This window comes from Mytilus trossulus, chromosome 2, assembly GCF_036588685.1.
Source record: "Mytilus trossulus isolate FHL-02 chromosome 2, PNRI_Mtr1.1.1.hap1, whole genome shotgun sequence".
Taxonomy (NCBI): Eukaryota; Metazoa; Mollusca; class Bivalvia; order Mytilida; family Mytilidae; genus Mytilus; species Mytilus trossulus.
Window position 1 is genome coordinate 35,511,489 of NC_086374.1, and position 22,349 is coordinate 35,533,837.

General features: G+C 31.8%; 1 protein-coding gene across 1 annotated transcript; it reads right to left on the reverse strand.

The window, feature by feature from the left end:
* Positions 1 to 4,162: 4,162 nt before the first annotated feature.
* Positions 4,163 to 22,300, reverse strand: LOC134707089 (ras suppressor protein 1-like). The gene is made up of 8 exons (XM_063566594.1): positions 22,119 to 22,300; positions 18,281 to 18,331; positions 17,702 to 17,769; positions 16,721 to 16,773; positions 15,746 to 15,864; positions 12,024 to 12,106; positions 7,249 to 7,496; positions 4,163 to 6,776 (listed from the first exon to the last, which is right to left on the reverse strand). Exons 1-8 carry the CDS (start codon positions 22,222 to 22,224, stop codon positions 6,692 to 6,694), a joined length of 813 nt encoding a protein of 270 aa, XP_063422664.1. The 5' UTR covers positions 22,225 to 22,300; the 3' UTR covers positions 4,163 to 6,691.
* Positions 22,301 to 22,349: the final 49 nt, after the last annotated feature.

Below are 22,349 nucleotides of genomic sequence, written 5' to 3' on the forward strand. Positions count from 1 at the left end.
TAGCAGAAGCAGCATGAAACCATGCACACCTTACTATCATTCAATAAACTGAAAATGTAAAGTCAACATATATTTTTTTTGGTATCGGAGAAACAAGCCACATAACTTAACATTGACCAATGATTCATGAAAATGAAAGCCAGGTCAAATCATGATACCTACCAGACAGAAATGTACACCTTGCAATCATTCAATTTCACCAAATTCATTAACCTATTCCTTTTAGTATCAGATTTAACCAGTAAAAGTTATCATTGACCAATGAAGCATGTAAAGAAGGTCAAGATCAGATATTCCTGTCAGACAGACATGTGTACCTCCCAATAAATCATACACCAAATACAGTTGACCTCATTTCAATAGTTTCGGAGAAAAGGACCTAACTATGTTAACTTCATCATTAACTTATGAAAATTTGGTCATGGTCAGATGAGAACTACCAAATAGACATTTACACCTTACTATCATTCCATTCACCAAATATAGTTGACACATTGCTTATAGTTTCTGAGAAACAGACCAAAACACAAATAATTAACATTGACACAGTGAAAATGATATCAAGGTCAGATGAAATATGCTAGTCAGACATGTACACCTTACACCAATATAGTTGAACTGCTGCTTATAGTATCCAAGGAACAGATTTGGTCATCAGATTTAACATTGATTGCTGATCCATGAAACCAGCTTAGGTGGACCCTATTTGATGGAGATGTAAACCCTGCAAGGATTCCATTGAGCAAATATTACTTTTACCAATTGTTATTGACAAATTCACTTTACAAAAAAAACATAGTTTTTTATCCAGTCTTACCATGAAAATGAGGTGAAGGCCAATGTACATATGATAGAAACTTTGTAACGTAAGGTATCTACATACCAGTTATAAAGCATTCAGGTCATCCACCTCCTGAAGTATAAAGCTGTATAAACATTCTCTTTTCACAGGAGAGACAAATATGTTGAAGATTTTTTTTTTGTAAAGTGAATTTGTCAATAACAATTGGTAAAAGTAATATTTGCTCAATGGAATCCTTGCAGGGTTTACATCAAGATAACTTCAAATGCAAAATATTCTTAAGCTTGAAATTGTGTTTGTTTGTAAAAAATCATCTGAAAAGTTAGATTAAAGGGTGCTTGAAATTTCCGGGTATTTTGTCAATGGGGGACACATATTCGCCGTTTTTACACATCTATTTAAAACCAAATAACCGCAGCTTTTAACAATTTTTATCAAATCAATTGCATTGTAGATGAATAGCAGACTTTTCAAAGGTGTAAAGAATTCAAAATTAGGGCATTCAGTCAAATATTTACTTAGAAATACTTCTTTGAAATCATATTTTTTATTCAGGAAATTGTCTGAAAATCGTTGTCCGTCATTTTCGGTAGGAGCCGCAATTTTGTTTCAGTTTAAAAAAATATCATATTTGTTATAAAAATATAATTTACCAGTACATTTCTTCCATTTCGGCCATCCTTTGAAGTTTTTACACCTAAAAATCCTAAAACAGCGAAATTGTGTCCCTGGCGAAAATGAGCATCCCACTCTAATTGTATTCTTGACATTCAATACAGAAACTTTAAAAAATAATAATCATTCTCCCTCTCTAAATGAAACATGCTGTCTCTTTGGTCTTGAACCAGCACTTGTTTGGAGGGCCTGGGTTTAGATTGTTAGTCCGGTTAAACCAGTCTTGAACAAAACTATTTGTTTCTTCTCTGATAAGCATTGGCATTTAGAAGTAAGAGCAAAGAAAGGTTAGTGAAGAGTCAAATTATGTCTTTCTTTACTTTGATTTTTATATCTTATGAACTTAAAAAGTTGGTCCTGCTTGACAGTCTTGTACACAGCAAATTTATGTATATTACATTACCATGCTGTTGTCCTAATATGCTTGTAAAATTTATATTCCTACTCAGAAAAGGGGGGGCCCTGGGAGGATAATACTTTGTCTCCTTCATTGGTTCCATTATGGTGGTTATTAACACAGGGAGATAACTTTGTAAAAATCAGCTGAACATTTTTATCATGTTCTATTGTTCAGGAAATATTTTAATCTTCTAACTGCATCTATCAAAATTAGTATTTGTCAAACTGCTATGTATTCAATGAAATTTCCCGATAAAGTGTGTGGTTCAAATTTTTTGAAATTTAACATATTTGACAAATGATTAAGTAAATATTTTGTCAAAATTTAATAAAAATTAAACAAGCTAAAGGTGTTTGGTACCACCTTGTTATATAACATAGTTACATGCATAAACAGAACCTGTCTAGTCTGAATATAATCTTCAGCTTGTAAAGGGTTTGGTTTTTAAACTGTAAAGGCTATACAAAAATAAAGATAACACAGTCAGATCACAAATTTATACAGGTCAAATTGCCAAGGAAAAGTAACTTCATGTGGCTGTTTTGTACCAATGAAATATGTGGGTTTAATAAACAATAGTTGATAAAGTTAGAAAAAGAGATTTACAAAAATGTAAAATTAACTAGGTTTTAATGAACTAAGGGGTGGGGGTCAGATGATAACTGCCAGATAGACATTTACACTTACCATCATTCTATACACCAAATATAGTTGACATATTGCTTATAGATCCTTATAATACCTGAGAAACCAGGGCCATAACTAGCCTTTTATATTAGTGAGGCAAAACATATTTTGGCGAGGGGTCTGGGGGCCGCTTAAGGCCCCCAGTAGCTCTGAGAAAAATAACTCAAAATCGTGCATTCTGAGCGTTTCCCAGACTCTTTCTTACATTGAAACGCAATTAAATTTTAGCTATTTTTTTTCGACATTTTTCTTGTCTCAAAGTAAATATATATTTTCATTGTAATTTTAGGCTTTTAGGTTTTACAGGGACAACATTGAAACTAGACCGATATTTTAGGATAAAACAAAAATCATAATTCTCATAATCATTAAAACCGTATCTGTCTGTCTGTTCTTGTCTTGTATTTTGCTTAGACCTTGGTGATGTTTTTTATGATTTTTAGATTTAAATATAGTGACAGTGCAGTATTATTATTCAAGTACTAGTACTGCTGAAGTCGACACTATGGACCATATTCACCTTGTTTTACGGCACATTTATAAATGATTCTTTCATTGTTGAAGACCCTCCAGCAACTATCAAGCCATGATGAAGAATGAGAATAAAAACTTTGACCATTGATGATCATTGATCATTTGTATTTTTTCTATGCATTGACTTTGTGTGAGATTAGGTCCCCTGCAAGTTTACTCCATATTCCTATATTTTCTGTTTAAGGGTCTAAACACGAATTAATGCAAGTCAGTTAACCCTTCAATGTAAAAGGTCATGTGGCAATACATTGATGTTTTTATATAGATGATTTGATATACCGGGAAATTGATGATTCTACTTTAATTTAAACCATGTCAGCTGTCTAGACAATTGTATCTACAAAAAAAGAGCCAGTTCTGTATTCTTTAATATCAAGTTCAATTCTCCATGCAGAAACGACCATTTATTTTCTGTGTCCAGTTGCATCGTATATTCTTTCTAGCACAATGTCTGGACATCGGTGGACATGCAACATTGCAAAACCACTTTTACAAATGAAAATCAACACTCAGACTATATTCATACAGAGAAAAAAAATGAACAAAAGATAAACCCGAGACACAGAAGTACAAACAATAGACCATCAACTCTGAAAACTAAAAGTAAAATAGAAACATTGATCATGAGAAACATGCAGGGGCGACATGATGTCATTAGAGAGCGAAGAGAACTTGCTTCTCGCAAGACACTTTCCGTGAAAACATATCGATATGAAGGCAATCTTTTGTTTCATTTTTTTTTTTTTTAAATCTCCAACATGAGGCATTTGCCTCATTTGCCTCAATGTAGTTACAGCCCTGGAAACAGACCAAAACACAAATAATTAACATTGACACAGTGAAAATGATATCCAGGTAAAATGAAATATGCCAGTCAGAAATGTACACCTTACACAAATATAGTTGAACTGATGCATATAGTATCCAAGAAACAGATTTAATCATGTGATTTAACAATGATTGCGGATCCATGAAACCAGGTCAGGTAGACCCTATTCGATGGAGATGTAAACCCTGCAACTCTTCATCATCACTGTATGTTTGTAAGTAATTCAAAAGGAATCTTTTAAATATATCACATTTTATTAATCATATCAAAATACATACAAGCATTAAATAATTTTGTAACAATATTTTCTATTTATAATATATTCATGCATACACTTACAGTACAATTCCTATCAGTAAAATTAGCGAACAAAGAATTTAAAAACAATGACAAAACAACATCGCTAAGTTTTATGACTTAGAACATTTATCTGAGAGCTGAATGAAAGTGATAGTTACAGGACTGTCAGGACAATATCTACAATACTGTCTCTATGGACACACACATAAATTTTCTGGTTAGAGTTCAAATAATATGCCTATAAGAAATTTGAAAATATTGCAATGGCCGAGTATATAAAAATTACACTGTCTTTTTATAACAAGTGAGTTGCCCACTTCAAATCTCTCTAAGGATCCTCCTATTTAATAGATTTACAGTTAATTTGTGTACAAATATAGTAAAAATAAATCTATTCATAAGCTTTTAGCATCTGCATATAAAAAGCAACCTATATTCATTCTAATTAAAAATGCTTTTACTCTGCCGTCCATATTTCTTCGTGGTTGCCATCTGTAGATCAACATTGGCAATAACTATTCATTTACTTGCTATAACAGAAAAATGTTTGATGCAAAGTGAAATATCTCACACTATAAAATCATCCAAATGACTTACTTCAATATCACTACACATATTAGGTGAAATTGACTTTTGACCTGACACCATGAATATCAAATATAAAAGTAGTAATATTCTTATAAACCTGTAAAGGACGAGTGAGTTGAAGGAAAATTATATGCTATCAAACAAAAAAAGAAAACATCATATATTCTGCATTTAAAGTAGATGGGTCAATAAAGCTTGTTTTTGGCACATGCAAATATTTTTTTTTACATGGTTTCCTTTATTTTTAATAAAAGTTTATGACATACATGTATACTTGTCTTACTATATCTCTTTTTTTTAACTTTTATCTTAAGAGAATCAAAAAGCAAAAGTTATATAGCTGTATTTGATGCTGCTATATATAATCATTTCATACAATAATATAAAATAAACTGTTATCACAGAGATATGTCTCGCCTTTTTGTAATCTTGGCAATGAATTGTGCCAATTAATGCTAATAAAATTGCAAACCAAATATCAATGACCTACCACAAGTGGATCCCCAAAAGTTGACCTATTCACAAACTAATACATGTAATGTAAGCAAACCAATCAAAGTCAATAGACCATGACTGAGGGGCGGAGCCAAATAATCTCCATGGCAATGAGATGTGACAATGCTAATACATCTGCATACCAATTATCATTGATGTACCACAAGTGGATCTCCATAAACTGAGCTAATCACAAACTAATACATGTAAAGTAAGCAAACCATTCAAAGTCAATAGACCATGAATTAGGGGTGGAGCCAAAAAATCTCCATGGCAATGAGATGTGGCAATGGTAATACATCTGCATACCAATTATCATTGACATACCACAAGTGGATCTCCATAAACTGACCTAATCACAAACTAATACATGTAAAGTAAGCAAACCATTCAAAGTCAATAGACCATGACTGAGGGGGCGGAGCCAAATAATCTCCATGGCAATGAGATGTGGCAATGGTAATACATCTGCATACCAATTATCATTGACATACCACTAGTGGTTCTCCATAAAACTGAGCTAATCACAAACTAATACATTGTTGACGCCGAAAACAGCATACCTATGTCTTGCTTTTTGACTCCGTCAAGGCGAGACAAAAAATTGCTAAAAGCTCATTTCTAATATGTATTTAGCAACAGTATACAAAACAACAATAAACATAAACTAAGAAATAGCACCATATAATATGAATAATACAAGATTTTATTTAAGGATCTTGATCCTTTGTAAATTTGGTTAAAAAACATTTCATAAAGTTAATCCTTGGCCCAAAAACTGGCCAACATTTTAAAAATATCTCTTATAAAAGACCTTCACACTTGAATAAATTGTGAAACCCGGAGCAACATTATGATTAACAGCTGTATTTTTATTACACTTTTCCAAAACAAATGTATCTTTGTGGCTTATTGAGGATGGTTTTATATTTGGGCATTATAGCACCTGATCTTTTTCTAATGCTTATCTTCAAATGATGTTGTCTCTATAGATTGTTTTCTGCAACATATCATGAATTCAGATATTTTATTTTTGACTGCCTCCTATAAATACAATCAAATTAAGGTTCTAACACATTCCATATAAAGATTATATATACAGTGGCCAAGTAATTTATCAATATAATAAATAAATTACATAGCCCTGCATAGGAAATATGAAATTTTGTCAACTACATGTCTTTTTCATAGAGTTGTTAGTAATATTACCAAGGTGTTTAAAAGCATGTGTTCAAAACTTTAAGATTAATGCCGCAGATTGATATTTAAACACAATGTTATCATGGTAATATTATGTCTTTAACTGTTCACCATATCAAAATCTTAGAATGACTAAATGAATATGGCAGTGTGAGTATTTAGGTGATAGTTCTGTGTTTATCTATGTTGATCGACTAATTTTCTTTGATTTATCAGCTGTCTTTGGTGGAGGTGCTGCATCAGCTGCTATGTGTCGTCCATACAAACTGTAAATAAACAAAAACATATTGTCAATTGTCTTAATTCTTATAGGATGGTAAGATATATATACATGTACATGGTTTAGTTAAACAAGATGCCTTTTTTTCTCATTGAAGGGTGTCAATTTTTTCAAGATTTTTTTAAGATCAATCTTAATACAGGTTTTAGTATTGACTTAAATAAAATGTTATGTCTGTCCCATGTCAGTAAGTGATTGTTATTTGTCTATCTCAATGTTTTGTCATTTGGAGAATCAATATTCTTATGACAGTTATCAGGCCTTTTGCATGTTTTGAGAATGAAATTGATTAGAAATTTGTCTGCTAATATTTACAGAAAAGAATTTTATGGATTCATCTTCAAGAAAAAGCAAGAATGTTTTTAAAGAAACCATTGAGATCAGAATTTTGAGGGTCAATGGTCAATAGAATTGATTATTTCTGTTTAATGTGACCATAATTAAAATGTTATACTTACTATCTGTATGTATCAGATCGGATGTAATCAAACACATGTGACACACCTAGCTGGTACTGCTCAGCTATTGGTGTTACCCACGGGTTATTTTCTCCTCGGAATACCTGCTTTGATCCAACAAGATCTAAATGGCCAATTTCAGGTGGCAATACTGTGAGTCTATTTCCTTGGACATGTAACTCTCTCAATCTTGGCATCTCACCAATCTCTTTTGGTAGAGATGTCAGATCATTATCCCTTAAAACCATCTGCAAGGCAATTTATGATATATAATTACTTTAAACAATCTGACAAAACTGTACAAGAATTCTTTCTCTAATACACCCAACATAAATAAAGCAAGTCTCAATCATTACAAAAGTGAAATAACACTTTTAACCAAAATTGTATTTATAAAGCAAACCAATCTGTGCTACATGTGGAGTAGGATATGGTTACCCTTCCCAGACACCCCTAGTTTATGATTGGATTCATGTTGTTCAGTCTTAACATTTCTAGGTTGTTTGTAAAAACTGTTTTTTGGGTTTTTTTTCTATGATAATGTTAGTACATTTTTGGCTATGAGTTTGAAAATACCTTTAGTTTCTATGCTCTCTTTTTTAACAAACAACAACTTATTGTCATCTTTTAAAAAAGGTAGTACATGTACCTGTTAGCAGTTTTAGTCTATAATGGCTAACAAAGTCTGTTTATTCATAAGGTGCATGTATACAAATCCTGCATCGTTATATCATATATGAATAAACAGGTATTTCAAATAAAAATTGAGAGACAGGAATTTTTTTTAACTTTTCAATATTTCCTGAAAATGTTGTCAAAACATTTTTTCTAATTCTTTGTATATTTATCCCTTTCTGCACCCATTGTATAAAAAAATTTAATAACATGTGGTTCGTTTGATCTAAGTTCTTCATTGGTTAAAACCCGATTATGACGTCAAATGTTCTTGCCATCCTCTGCATTTCCTATTGTGACAGCATGAAACTAGAGGCTCCAAAGAGCCTGTGTCGCTCACCTATGTGAATATTAAACAAAGGACGCATTTGAATTCATGACAAAATTGTGTTTTGGTGATGGTGATGTGTTTGTATATCTTACTTTACTGAACATTATTGCTGCTTACAATCATTCTATCTATATTGAACTTGGCCTAAGAGCTTCAGTGGAAAATGTTAGTTAAAATTTACAAATTTTATGAAAATTGTTAAAAATTGACTATAAAGGGCAATAACTCCTTATGGGGTCAACTGACCATTTAGGTCATGTTGACTTATTTTTAGGTGTTACTTTGCTGTACATTGTTTCCCTTTACAGTTTATCTCTATCTATAATAATATTCAAGATAATAACAAAAAACGGCAAAATTTCCTAAAAATGACTAATTCAGGGGCAGCAACCTAACAGCAGTTTGTCCAATCCATCTGAAAATTTCATGGCAAATAGATCTTGACCTGATTTACAAATTTACTCCCTTTTAGATTTGCTCTAAATGCTTTGGTTTTTGAGTTATAAGCAAAAAACTGCATTTTACCCCTATGTTCTATTTTTAGCCATGGCGGCCATCTTTGTTGGTTGGCCAGGTCACGCCACACAATTTTTAAACTAGATACCCCAATGATGATTGCGGCCAAGTTTGTTTAAATTTGGCCTGGTAGTTTCAGAGGAGAAGATTTTTGTAAAAGATTACCAAGATTTACGAAAAATGGTTAAAAATTGACTATAAAGGACAATAACTCCTAAAGTGGTCAACTGACCATTTTGGTTATGTTGACTTATTTGTAGATTTTACTTTGCTGAACATTATTGCTGTTTACAGTTTATCTCTCATTATTGCTGTTTACAGTTTATCTCTATCTATAATAATATTCAAGATAATAACAAAAAACAGCAAAATTTCCCTAAAATTAACCAATTCAGGGGCAGCAACCCAACAACAGGTTGTCCGATTCATCTGAAAATTTCAGGGCAGTTAGATCTTGACCTGATAAACATTTTTACCCCCCGTCAGATTTGCTCTAAATGCTTTGGTTTTTGAGTTATAAGCCAAAAACTGCATTTTACCCCTATGTTCTATTTTTAGCCGTGGCGGCCATCTTGGTTGGTTGGCGGGGTCACCGGACACAATTTTTAAACTAGATACCCCAATGATGATTATGGCCAAGTTTGGATTAATTTGGCCAAGCAGTTTCAGAGGAGAAGATTTTTGTAAAAGTTAACGACGACGGACGACGCCGGACGACGCCGGACGCCAAGTGATGAGAAAAGCTCACTTGGCCCTTCGGGCCAGGTGAGCTAAAAAGGCGACCATACCTGATGACATCACATAGAAAGAACACATCTTTTTGCAGATCATTTGAAAAGAAGGAATAAGTTTGCCTGCATAATGTGAGAAAATCATTAGAGAAACAGATTCCACCACCAAATCTTGTGTAAAACGATATTTGTCCACTCTTGACAGTTAAATTTTGAATATTTTAAACGCTCGGTCAAGCCTCGCGTTTTAAATTTGAAAATTTAACTGTCTTGAGTGGATAAATATGTATTACACTCGATGCAGTGGTAGAATCTATATTTATGTATCATATTCAATGTTCTATTGTTTGAAAGCTGACAATAATACACCTTTCTGGCTTGAGCCCATGAGTAAGAAAGAATCATTTAGTTGGCAAAAATGCATGTACGATTTACTTTAATATGGCAAATAACTGTGAAATCTTAATAAACAATTAATTTGAAGAATGTATTACTTAACCCAAACAGATCTAACCTGTTTGTCACATTTGCTTTTATTCATAAATGAAAGACCTTTAAAATCTGTTCTTTTCTTAAGTAAGGTTTAAAGGTGTGTGCTTGAAAATCTTCAATGTGAAATGTTCAATATGCAGTCTGTAATTTAACAAAAAGCCTCAAGAAGATTAGGCAATTCTATATTACATATTTTCAAAGCCAAATATAAGGGATAGAATGTTCAGTGTTCTGATGTATTAAAATACATCATAACAAAATTGTATCTGTTAAAAAAGAATATAGAATAAAAACCAGATGCTCCGCAGGGCGCAGCTTAATACGACCGCAGAGGTTGAACCCTGGATGGTTGGGGCAAGTATGGACACAACATTCAAGCTGGATTCAGCTCTAAATTTGGATAGTGATTAAATACTTGACACAGCATAGGTTTCTGACACAGAATGAATGTGGTCTAATGAACTTAAAAAATTTTTTTTGCCTTTGAGCAATTCACTATGCTGTTGAATATTAATCCTCTCAAAAAAATGTTTGAAGAAGGAATATACATTGTATATTGTATAAAACAATGATTTAAGTTGATTCAACTACTATTCTGGACAAAGAAAGATAACTCCAATTGAAATCCAATATTGTGCAATTAGATATTTCTTGCTATTGTGCAATACTGTGCAATTGAAAATATTTGCTATTGCACAATACTGTGCAATTGAAGATTTCTTGCTATTGCACAATACTGTGCAATTGAAGATTTCTTGCTATTGCTGAATACTGTGCAATTGAAAATTTCTTGCTATTGCACAATACTTAATATAATAATTTTGGATCCTGATTTGGACCAACTTGAAAACTGGGCCCATAATCAAAAATCTAAGTACATGTTTCGATTCAGCATATCAAAGAGGCCCAAGAATTCAATTTTTGTTAAAATCAAACTTAGTTTAATTTTGGACCCTTTGGACTTTAATGTAGACCAATTTTAAAACGGGACCAAAAATTAAGAATCTACATACACAATAAGATTTGGCATATCAAAGAACCCCAATTATCAATTTTTGATGAAATCGAACAAAGTTTAATTTTGGACCCTGATTTGGACCAACTTGAAAACTGGGCCAATAATAAAAAATCTAAGTACATTTTTAGATTCAGCATATCAAAGAACCCCAAGGATTCAATTTTTGTTAAAATCAAACTAAGTTTAATTTTGGACCCTTTGGACCTTAATGTAGACCAATTTGAAAACGGGACCAAAAATTAAGAATCTACGTACACAGTTAGATTCGGCATATCAAATAACCCCAATTATTCAATTTTTAAAGAAATCAAACAAAGTTTAATTTTGGACCCTTTGGGCCCTTTATTCCTAAACTGTTTGGACATAGATTTCTATTTACTTGTATACTAAAGTTATGGTGCGAACACCAAGAAAAATGCTTATTTGGGTCCCTTTTTGGCCCCTAATTCCTAAACTGTTGGGACCTTAATTCCCAAAATCAATACAAAAATTCCTTTTGTGGTCATAAACATTGTGTTTAAATTTCATTGATTTCTATTTACTTAAACTAAAGTTATTGTGCGAAAACCAAGAATAATGCTTATTTAGGCCCTTTTTTGGCCCCCAATTCCTAAACTGTTGGAACCATAACTCCCAGAATCAATCCCAACCTTTCTCTTGTGGTCATAAACCTTGTGTCAAAATTTCATAGATTTCTATTAACTTAAACTAAAGTTATAGTGCGAAAACCAAGAAAATGCTTATTTGGGCCCTTTTTGGCCCCTAATTCCTAAAATGTTGGGACCAAAACTCCAAAAATCAATCCCAACCTTCCTTTTGTGGTCATAAACCTTGTGTTAAAATTTCATAGATTTCTATTCACTTTTACTTAAGTTAGAGTGCGAAAACTTAAAGTATTAGGACGACGACGACGCAGACGACGACGCCAACGTGATAGCAATATACGACGAAATTTTTTTCAAATTTTGCGGTCGTATAAAAATAATAAATATTTTTTTTTCTAATAACTCACAATTTGAATGTTCTTCAATTTTCCAATTTCTTCTGGCATGTTTTCAAAGTCATTATCCCCCATGTAAAGAGCTCTCAAAGTATCTGTAATCAGAGAATATCAAAATATTTGAATTATTTCCAGTGCACCACAACTGTGGATTGCTTGAGGGAAAAATATTCAAACTACAACATGTACGCTGGTGCAGGCCCCTGTGCAATACTTTAATAACTCAATTGAAAGATTTTTATTTTTTGTGTTTTAACGCCACTTTTAAGCACTGCTTTTGGGCTATTCCTAGTCAATTAAGATTAGAGTTGAATGCACCCACACAAAAAGGGTTTGAACTCAGAACATCAGTGTTGACTGACTAGTGATAACAGAAGTAACTATACTGAGCCAAAAAAGTTTAGCAACAAAAATATGAAATTTTATTTTATTACAAAATTGTAACAACATATGAATTTATTAATAAAAAAATGAAATTATGACATGTCAGAAGCAATATGAATGTTTACCACTCAAATTCATTCAGATTTTCTTTGTATGGAGCGCAGGAGGGTCAAAATGCAAAAATGAGTATAGTGTTATTCAAAATAAATTTCTCGGCCATGCCCTAAGTGCATCAATGATTGATTGGCAGGCACACCAGCAGCTGCCCTTAGTCAATGCACTACTCGTGTGGCTGGAAAAAACTTGTCACGTGTTGATCTAAAGCGAAAGTAGCACTCCTTCCTTGACGATAGTTTTTCTTGGTCTACGACATATTGACCTATCCTGTGCTGTTGCAATTTCTGTTTGTTAGTCTCTAAACTGTTGACTTATGCACATTTAATCAAGCCACGACATCAGAAACACTCTTTCTGGCATCAACCATTCTGATAGCCTTCTGACGGTCATTTTCGGGTATGCCAGGTTGACGCCCCATTCATTTTTTGCAATTTGTTTTGTGTTTTTCTTACCAATGGTGTGTTTCTGAACGTTAGTGAAAAAAAAATTAAACTTTGTTTTAAAAGTACAGGTACAGAAGGTAAAACATCAATCACACGTGAAAAGCTAAAATGGCGTGAAATCAATCATCCAGAAAAAAAGTAAGACTGCTAAAATTTACTGGTAAAACTAAGGATTATATTAATGTTTTAAAAAATAAATTGCAGAAGCAAAAAAAAATAAAAATTGAAAAAAAAAAGTGTTGCTAAACTTTTTTGGCTCAGTATATTTAGACCACTCTGCCACTGAGGCCCCTCAATTAAAAAAATAACTTTGAGTTGTTTCTTTTACAAACATTTAACTTTAAAGAAAAAAATAAATAGGTTCCATCTTGAAACTGTTAAAGTGTTGAAATGGACAAAGTTAAATCAGAACACATCTCCTTGTTTTATTAAGTACACGAATATATTCACAACTGTATCTGCCACAAAAAAAACTTTCAACAAAAAGACACAAAATGGAATGATATCAATATTTGTGATAATAAGAAAAATTCAAGTTAAAAAATAGGATTCAAGCTAAAATTTGTGAGAATAGTAATGAAGTCAAACAATGTATCCTATATCTGTTTGGATAGACATGGATAAAACAATAATAATAAAATTGAAAAGATTCTGTGTGTATTTTTTTTAGATTTATAGATATGAATTGCCAAGATGTAATAGGCTAGTTGACAATTAGGGTAATTGACCCTTTACTTAGAGATCCCTTTCTTAGTTGTCTCTCTTCTGAGGGACATTTCTTTTTATATACAATGGAGGTCTAGCAGAAAGAGAAATATTTACCTGTGTGTAATGTGAGTAATCTTTAAGGTTTTTAAATCTTGTAATTTATTCCAGTCAAACTAAGTTTGAACCTCAAACTAATTGTGAAAGAAAAAGTTTTAGTTCTAATCTATAGAATAAACATGATTAAGCCTCAAATATACACAGAAAAAGAGTCCTATTAAATCTGACTTGAGGAAAACTCAAAATCAGCATTTTTAATTGATTATGCAAATTAACATTGAAAAGGGAGACAATTCTGCAAGCAAAGAGTTGTTTTTGTCAGATTATGGTTGATATCTTAAAATTCATGTAATGTATGATACTGTTATTGGGTTTTAAGTTCATATTTGACTATATATTATATAATCTTCTGCTTATGAAATGTACAAAACCCAAGTGGTTAGGGCATTTATTTATTTTTTTGCACAATTTTCATTGAAGAAATTGCAAATTTTATGGTTGACTATTTTGAAATATAATGTAAATTTTTGGTATTGTTTATATCTGTAAATTATTTTTTGTTCAGCATCTACCTTGATTAAAGAAACTTTTATAAATGCGTAATTAGGTTTTTTTCAATTTGATATTATTTACCTTGACATGCTGAAAAATCTGATAAATGGTCAACTAAGTGATTATGAAATCTAACCTGACAGTACCCAAATTGTGCCTATTTTGACAGTTTTTTTCAACTACATTTTTTTTATGATCAATACAAACATTTCTATTTTGTGTTAATTTTGTAGCCGTATCCTTCTTTATTATATAGGTACACCAATTTGATTTTCAATCCATATGAAATCATAGGAAAATTGGTCTGAACTGACCTCCAAATCATCAATGATTCTATAATGAGGGGTACCCAAATTGCATCTATGCTTAAATTCCCAACGTCAAATAACAGAGCTTTTGTTTAATTTCTTCAAATATTTTGAACAATTAGATATTTGTCTATGTTTACTCTTCATTTTTTAAGAAGTAGATACTTGTAACAGATTGTATTTGCCAATTTTAAAAAGATGACGTTTTGATGACGCTGCATAGCAACGTTTCCGTACATTTTGCTTTTTCAGTACACACTTCATCTGTTGATAAATACTGTGAACGTTTTGTAAATATATAAATATTTTTACCTATGTTGAAAGACGTGCATAGTACCAAATCATAAAAATACAAATTGTTTAGCCTCTAGGAAATCTTGATTTCCGCTGCTATTTTTTGCTAAATAGGTGCAATTTGGGAACCGTTACATTAGGTTATAGCTTGATAAAAGATATAAAACACCTTTAGAGTTGTTTGTTATACTATAAGACAACTAAAATATCAAGAATCAATACATTCTATTGAAAAGAAGCGGTAAAGTTATAATTTTGTATCAATTTTTATTGATATTTTTGCCTTTTTTGCAGAGTTATCTCCCATATCAGTGAAAAATTCCATAGGAATTTAAAATCGTGATTTTTTTTAGTTTTCCTCAAGTTAGATTTTATGGGACTTTTTTCTCTGTGTATTTGGTGTGAATGATGCTAAAGATTAAAACTTAAGAATCTTCTGTTGCAATTATTTCAAGGTAAGGGTCAAATTTATGCTAGATTGACAGGACTAATTACATTAATTTGCTGTAAAACTAAATATTTTTGACATCAGGAATTATTTTTCATGAAAAGTTAATTAAAAGGACTATACATTACTTTCAATTCATCATGTTTTGCATTGGCAAAAACCAATTTTGTCTGGTATGGAACCAGTTGACGATTGACAAAGGGAAGTAATTTGTTTAAAAGTGTGTAATAACAGAATCAAATCGGTAATTGGAAAATGGACTATTGTATATTCTGTAAATCATAATTGAAAATATCCTTATTTTCTATAAAATTCTAGTAACGAATGCTTTGTCATATATAACAATTAAAATTTCCATTTCTCATTTATAACAGTTTTGCTAAAAGCAATAGTTACCATTGTAACCTAATAATCTGTACTTACTAAGGCAAAAGAAATTTCCTGGCAAAGACTTCTCATTCAGGTTATTGTAAGTTATGTCTAAAACTTCTAACACAGGAAATGCACCAAAACCCCTTGGTAATACTGATAGTTTGTTCATTCTGAAAAAACATTTTATATCAACTTAAAGATAAATTTTAAATGAAACATAAACCAATTTTAAAAGAAATTCATCTTAAAATTAAATTTAACCTTTAAAAATGGTTAAAATTTCAATTTTATTTGCTTCTCTCAGAATTTTGAATAAATTGGTCTGTAAAACATTTTTTGTAAAACAAATTAAAAAAAACACTTTAAAGGATAATTTTGTTACATTTACTCTTTTACTGAACATGCTGAATGACAAACTTTAAATTAAGAAAGTCAGATTGCCTTAAAAATAACATCCTTATTTTGAAGACACCTCATCTTAGCTTAAAGTCTGCATCATTAATACATGAAGCAAAGTAGGTATTTTATGAAGAATTTGATGTTTTGATAGCAGACTGTTGGAATTCTGTTGAATTCATTTATAAGTTCTCTAGATTCAAGGTGATTGAGTGTTTCCATATGATGATTAAATTTGGATAATGTCATAAATGTTGTACTTTTTAGGTCTGGTTGTATTGTTGGGTTTGTCTAATTGATGAATTCACCAACTCTTTCCTTGATTCATCATTTTGATGTGTTATTGAATGTATCTTATTTTCATAAAATTTAGACGTCATAATGATTAGTCGTTAAATATGTATATTATGCAAGGTAGACCTATAAAATAATGTAAGGCATGTTTCCTTAAAAATGTTAGTAGTACCTGTACACAGTTATGGAGTGTATTTTAAGAACTTATTATAATAATACTAGTATTCTTTTCTGTACTATGTTTTTTTTGTCTCATATAATTATTTTAACTTATACATGTATACCCTGTAACTTTCTTCCTGCTTATTAATTCTTATTTGGTTTCTGTAAACTTACCCTAAATTCAGTAATTTTAACTTCATTAAAGAGCTGATAGATGTAGATAATTCCTGCAATTAAAGATAAAAAAAAATTAAATTCCACTTTATTTCACTGTGGTACTAGTTCTTATTTTTCAACACAAATGTAATAGTAGTGTTTTGATTAAAAGAAATATAGGGTAAAGTTCAACAAGACAGCTACCAAATAACACAATAAAAACCAGAAAGGCACATTGATTTCATCTTCATTTTTTTTTTCATTTTTTTTTTTCTTAAAAATGTTTATAATGTACATGTTCAAATGTAAATGCAATGTTTTCACAAGGATAAAAGCAATAAGTATTGATATACCTTACATTAAATATATTGTAAAAAAATAAGTAAATATTTTATTGGCTAATATGGAATCAGGTGTCATAGTTTAATTTCAATGTTTTTCCAAAAATTATCAGAAGTATCATGTGAATAAACCCAATAAATTGAAGCCTTCAGCAAACAACCCTATTATTTCTGAGAATAACCCTGACAAATTGAAGCCTCCATCGAACAACCATATTATATCTTGTTGAATAACCCTAGTGTTACCTCAATGGTCAGGAGTTACCTCTATTTAATGTATGACGAAAAGAACAATAACGGCCAGGTTTAAAGAAGTCCATATAGTGATGAAGAAACTTGACCAAACAAGACATGGAAATTCATTGTGTTGACAAAATCTATATTTAACAGAAAAAATCCACATTTGTTGTACATATACAGTCATATATATATATGCAAAATATCAATAAACGCAAAATAGATTTCTATAAATGTAAGTGTTTTGACAATCTGTGACAATATCATAATTTGACTTGTAATTTGTTTGTTCAGTATAATAATACAAAGATGACCCATTGAGTCGGTGAATATCCATAATTGTCAACCAGAGTAAGGGTTGTTCCCCTTGGGATTTGGATATACACCTCCTCAAGGGGCCATAATTGTATAATGATCTTACCTTGATGTGGTTATTGAAGAGATTCAAATGCTCCAAGTTCACTAGTTCAGATATTACATCAGGTACCACTAAAATAACAGGTAATAAGAAAAATTGTTATTTCTTTCTGTAAAACATGTAGTGTTTTTTTTCTGCAGAAAAAGCATATATGTATATCAAGTAATGGTTAATTATTCAAATTGTGATTCCCAAGCTGAATTAGCTAACATGTTTAACACTGCCACATTCACATGTATGCGTCTGTCCCAAGTCAGGAGCCTGTAATTACAGTGGTTGTCGTTTGTTTATGTGTTACATATTTGTTTCTCATTAATTTTTTTGTACATAATTATGTGTTACATATTTGTTTTTCATTAATTTTTTGTACATAATTGAATTAGGCCATTAGTTTTCTTGTTTTAATTGTTTAACATTGTAACAAAATGTTATTATTATCTTCATTGGCCATAGTGGTATTAGATCAGTTCTTGTCCATTAAATTGCTATGTATTTTATAGTTTTATGCTTTGTTCATATTTTGCAAGTTTCACTGAGTGAATATCTTTGACAAGATTTGATCATTACTTGTGATAAACTTACCTGTTATCTTATTGTGTGGCATTGTAAGTCTGGTTAAATGCTTTAAATCATCTGCAAAATAAAAGAAATAATTTTAGATACAAGCCTTCCTATTTCCCAATACAAAAAAAATGACTTTTTGGATTGTGAATTCATTTGGTTGTGTTGCTGGGTTGCTGTCTCATTGATGTACACCAACCTCTAAATGTTTCAAACAATCTTAAAACATAAAGATGAAGAAAAAAAAAGACTGACAGGAAAGGCATGTATCACACATTGTCATTTTGAGGTTTTTATGGCTGACTTCGCAGTGACCTATAGTTGTTAATTTCTGTGTCATTTAATCGTCGAGAGTTGGCTTATTGGCAATCATACACCTTAATTATGATAAAGATATAGAAAATTCACCTAAAGCTAGAACCAGAGACAGTGATATTGTTTGCCTTAAATTAATGGAGAATAAAGGCTTTTTCCCCTAGAGAAGAATCCCAATTTAAAAATAAAATGGCTTAAAATTATTCCCAAAAAGACAACTTTTTTCCCCAACAGTGCAGTTTCAGTAGTAATTGTGCATGAATTCAAACTGAAAAACACTCATTTATACTTTTTTCATGCCTAAAATTACTATTTGTGCAGATTTGAGAGTCTATTTATGTATCATCACTGATTAAAAGGGGTCTAATTTCAAAGCAGGTTTTAACTCTTGAAATGGGGTCTGTAAATTGAAGTTTCAGTCAAATTCATGGTTGCTTCTAAAATTCCCAATTTGATGAAAATTACGCATATTTTCCCAATAAAAAAGGGTAGAGGTAGTTAAGAAAAAAGCCAACAATATCACTGAGAGAAAAGCTTGTGTTACTTTGTTAACTATGTATCGACAATAAATAAAACTTTGATTTGATTTGAAAATGGCAGTCAGTGGCTGCAATGTTGTCCATCTGCAGCTAAGCAAAGTGCTAAGAAATTGGATATGCCAAATAGTTTGTTTTAACCGTAATAAGCCGATGTATGCAGGGTTTCCACTGGGGGTCGCCATTTTTGCAATTTGCGAAAAAAACAATAATTGTGGCGATTAAAATTTGTCATTGGCGAAAGAATTTGGCAACAAAAATATATAGAACGATTTATTTTCCTTCATCTTGCATGTCTTGTCTATTTACTTATTTTTGAATTTCTCAGACTTTACCGAATCAGACAATACTCGGAATTCACCCTGACCTCATAAAGATTTGGACAGAAAATCAATAATCAGCTGATTGCATTTTATACCTATCGACAACAAAGGACTAATTAATAAAGCAGTTGATTGAATTGTTTGACAAAATGATATGGTTAAAAGGCTTCAGCTAAATGTCACATACATAATTTATTTACCACTTTACGACGCATGTGTTTGAAGCAAACTTTTGAAGTCTCCTCTCCTTTTAAAGATAGTTTAGAAAAGAAAGCTGTTGATGTGACGAAAAATCTCCGATTTAAAACTTTAATTATCCTTTGACTTTAATATAGGTTATTGATAAGGGAGACTAATTTAAAGTGGTTTGAGTGACACACGTTTTACATCTAAATTTTTCATTTACCATGGTCAAGAAAAGAAAACATCGTTATGAAGAAATCTATCCAAAAGGTTAGGAACATCCCCTCAGATGAGCGTAAGCTTCAATGTAATGACTACACATGAAATGAGGGATCAATTTCATGTGATACAAGCTTTTGTTTTGTTGTAAAAACCACTTCATTTTTTTTTTATTTTTAAAATTCCTTTATTTCCATCAGTTGCTTGTTACATTGTCTTCAACAAGTCCAAGCTTCTAGTGAAGAATACATACAAATTTAAATTCTTTTATATTAATAAATAAAACATCAATCTAATAAATGTTTCTTAACATTAACTAAAAAATATCTTCTTTTAACTTCTTTGAAAAACCACTTCTTAGTACAAAAGGGCACATCAGTATTTTTCTTTTAAAGAAACTTTCCATACTAGGAACTATACTGGCATTATATGATCAAAACATGTCCATTAATAGACCACTTTCGAGTTCATCTGTCACCGGCAAAAACTCGTCAATTATGCACGCCTTTATGACGTCATTTACCAGATAGAGGGGCTCGCCTGTATCCCTGCACTATTTACGTTCATCAAGCGTCTTAGTGATCGTCTTTGTGCAGGATAAACTAGAAATAATGGTTGCTCTGTAGGTACTTACTGACAATTCCCTAATGACAGCAGTGTTGATGGTCTATTTTCAGAATTCAATTTGCCGAATAATTCGTACAATATAGAATAATAATTTTCCAACCACTCGCTCAACATTGTAGGGAAGTGACGACGCCCCCAAACGCACAGATGACGGTGATAAAGGCGTGTATAATTGAAGAGTTTTTTCCGGTGACGGATGAACTCGAAAGTGGTCTATTGTGTTACATTCCACTCTAGGACTTATATTTTCTTTATTATTAAAAGTATTTAGAAAAGTTGTTTAAAATACAATGAATATTTTTCCCTTTTACTAAGTTAACAAAAAATTGTTGTTTAAAAGTAAATGTTTAGTGTTTATTCATTAAAATGTAGACTTTAAAATAAGTTTGAGAGAATAATCATAGACACAATGGGGCAAAACCATCTTATTTAAGGGTGGGGTAGAAAAAAAGGTAAATTTTAAACGAAATATTTATTTATGTTACTTGGCGAAAAAATAATAATAAAGTGGCGAAAAATATAATGTTTTTCGCAAAAGACAAAATGAAAGAGGTGCAAAAAAAATAATTGACCCAGGGTATGTCATGTATGTGAATTTAAGAAATATATAAGTATAAGGTTTTAAAGGTACACAAATAAGTTTAAGTAAATAAAGAAAAGAAAACCAAAGGTTATATGAGTGTACAATGCATAATACACCTTATCGCTATTTGTCCGCCATTACTGGACATCACACAAGTTCCCGTAAAATTTTGACGTCACAATGGAAAAGAGATTGTTGTATGACGTCAAAAGTTCAAGCGGGACAGATTCTCGGGTCAAGCGGGAATAGCGATAAGGTGTATTTAGACTGCTTCAATGTTTGTGTTGACTTTCCTTCATCATGGTCATTGCAGGATTTTACAGTAAAGTGCTAGTACCCAGGAATGCTGTAAGCAGGAGAGCAAATGCCCAACGCTAATTAAAGCAGGGTTAACACAAGGTGTGAGATCTAGATACGTAAGATTCCTGTGCTTTTATCTTTTGGCCATGTATCTGTATCGTTACGTCGAAGGTACCAATACTGGCTTTTACTCGACGGGAGAGAGAGCGCCTATTGACGGCGTTGGAGAGCTGTTTTGAAGCTCTCAACTGACTTGGCGCACACTACTGCTTCTTCCAGTTGGTTCCAATGAATAACAGTCTTGACAAAGAGCGAGTTCTTAAATTGTTCAGTTTTACAGTTTGTAGTATCAATTGCCTTTGAGTTGTTTTTAACTGAGTTGGTAACTATGTTTGTGCTCTCAAAATCTACAAAGCGTGTAGGTTTGATTGTCCTTTTGGTTTTGCTTTTTACCAAAAATTCGTCAGGTTTGATAGAAAGTTCAAGCGGGACAGATTCTCGGGTCAAGCGGGAATAGCGATAAGGTGTATTTAGACTGCTTCAATGTTTGTGTTGACTTTCCTTCATCATGGTCATTGCAGGATTTTACAGTAAAGTGCTAGTACCCAGGAATGCTGTAAGCAGGAGAGCAAATGCCCAACGCTAATTAAAGCAGGGTTAGCACAAGGTGTGAGATCTAGATACGTAAGATTCCTGTGCTTTTATCTTTTGGCCATGGTGTTGACTGTTGTTTGTTTATTTCTTATTCCCCCCATTTCTACATTCAAACATACACAATCCTGGAATTTCCAAGGTACTGATACCCTTATCAACAATTTCCAATTCATTGTTTTTGGTATCTTTACACTCCTCTATAAACTTCTTTGCTTTTGCTGCCATGATTGTCGACACCCAAAATATGTCCTATTTAGGAAAAGCAAAAATAAGGAAGTGCCTTGCAGCAGCTTCCGTTTCAATACAACGTCAAAATAGTCCGGTGATAAATATCTGATTCTAAATCCTAA

Bases quoted from the DNA above. Each gene is read 5' to 3' on its own strand.
- LOC134707089 (XM_063566594.1), bottom strand. From the start codon at position 22,224: ATGGCAGCAAAAGCAAAGAAGTTTATAGAGGAGTGTAAAGATACCAAA. The intron at 16,774-17,701 runs GTAAGATCATTA...CTTTAATTGCAG, and splicing joins TCTTCAATAACCACATCAAG to GAATTATCTACATCTATCAG. The intron at 6,777-7,248 runs GTAAGTATAACA...GTTTATTTACAG, and splicing joins CGATCTGATACATACAGATA to TTTGTATGGACGACACATAG.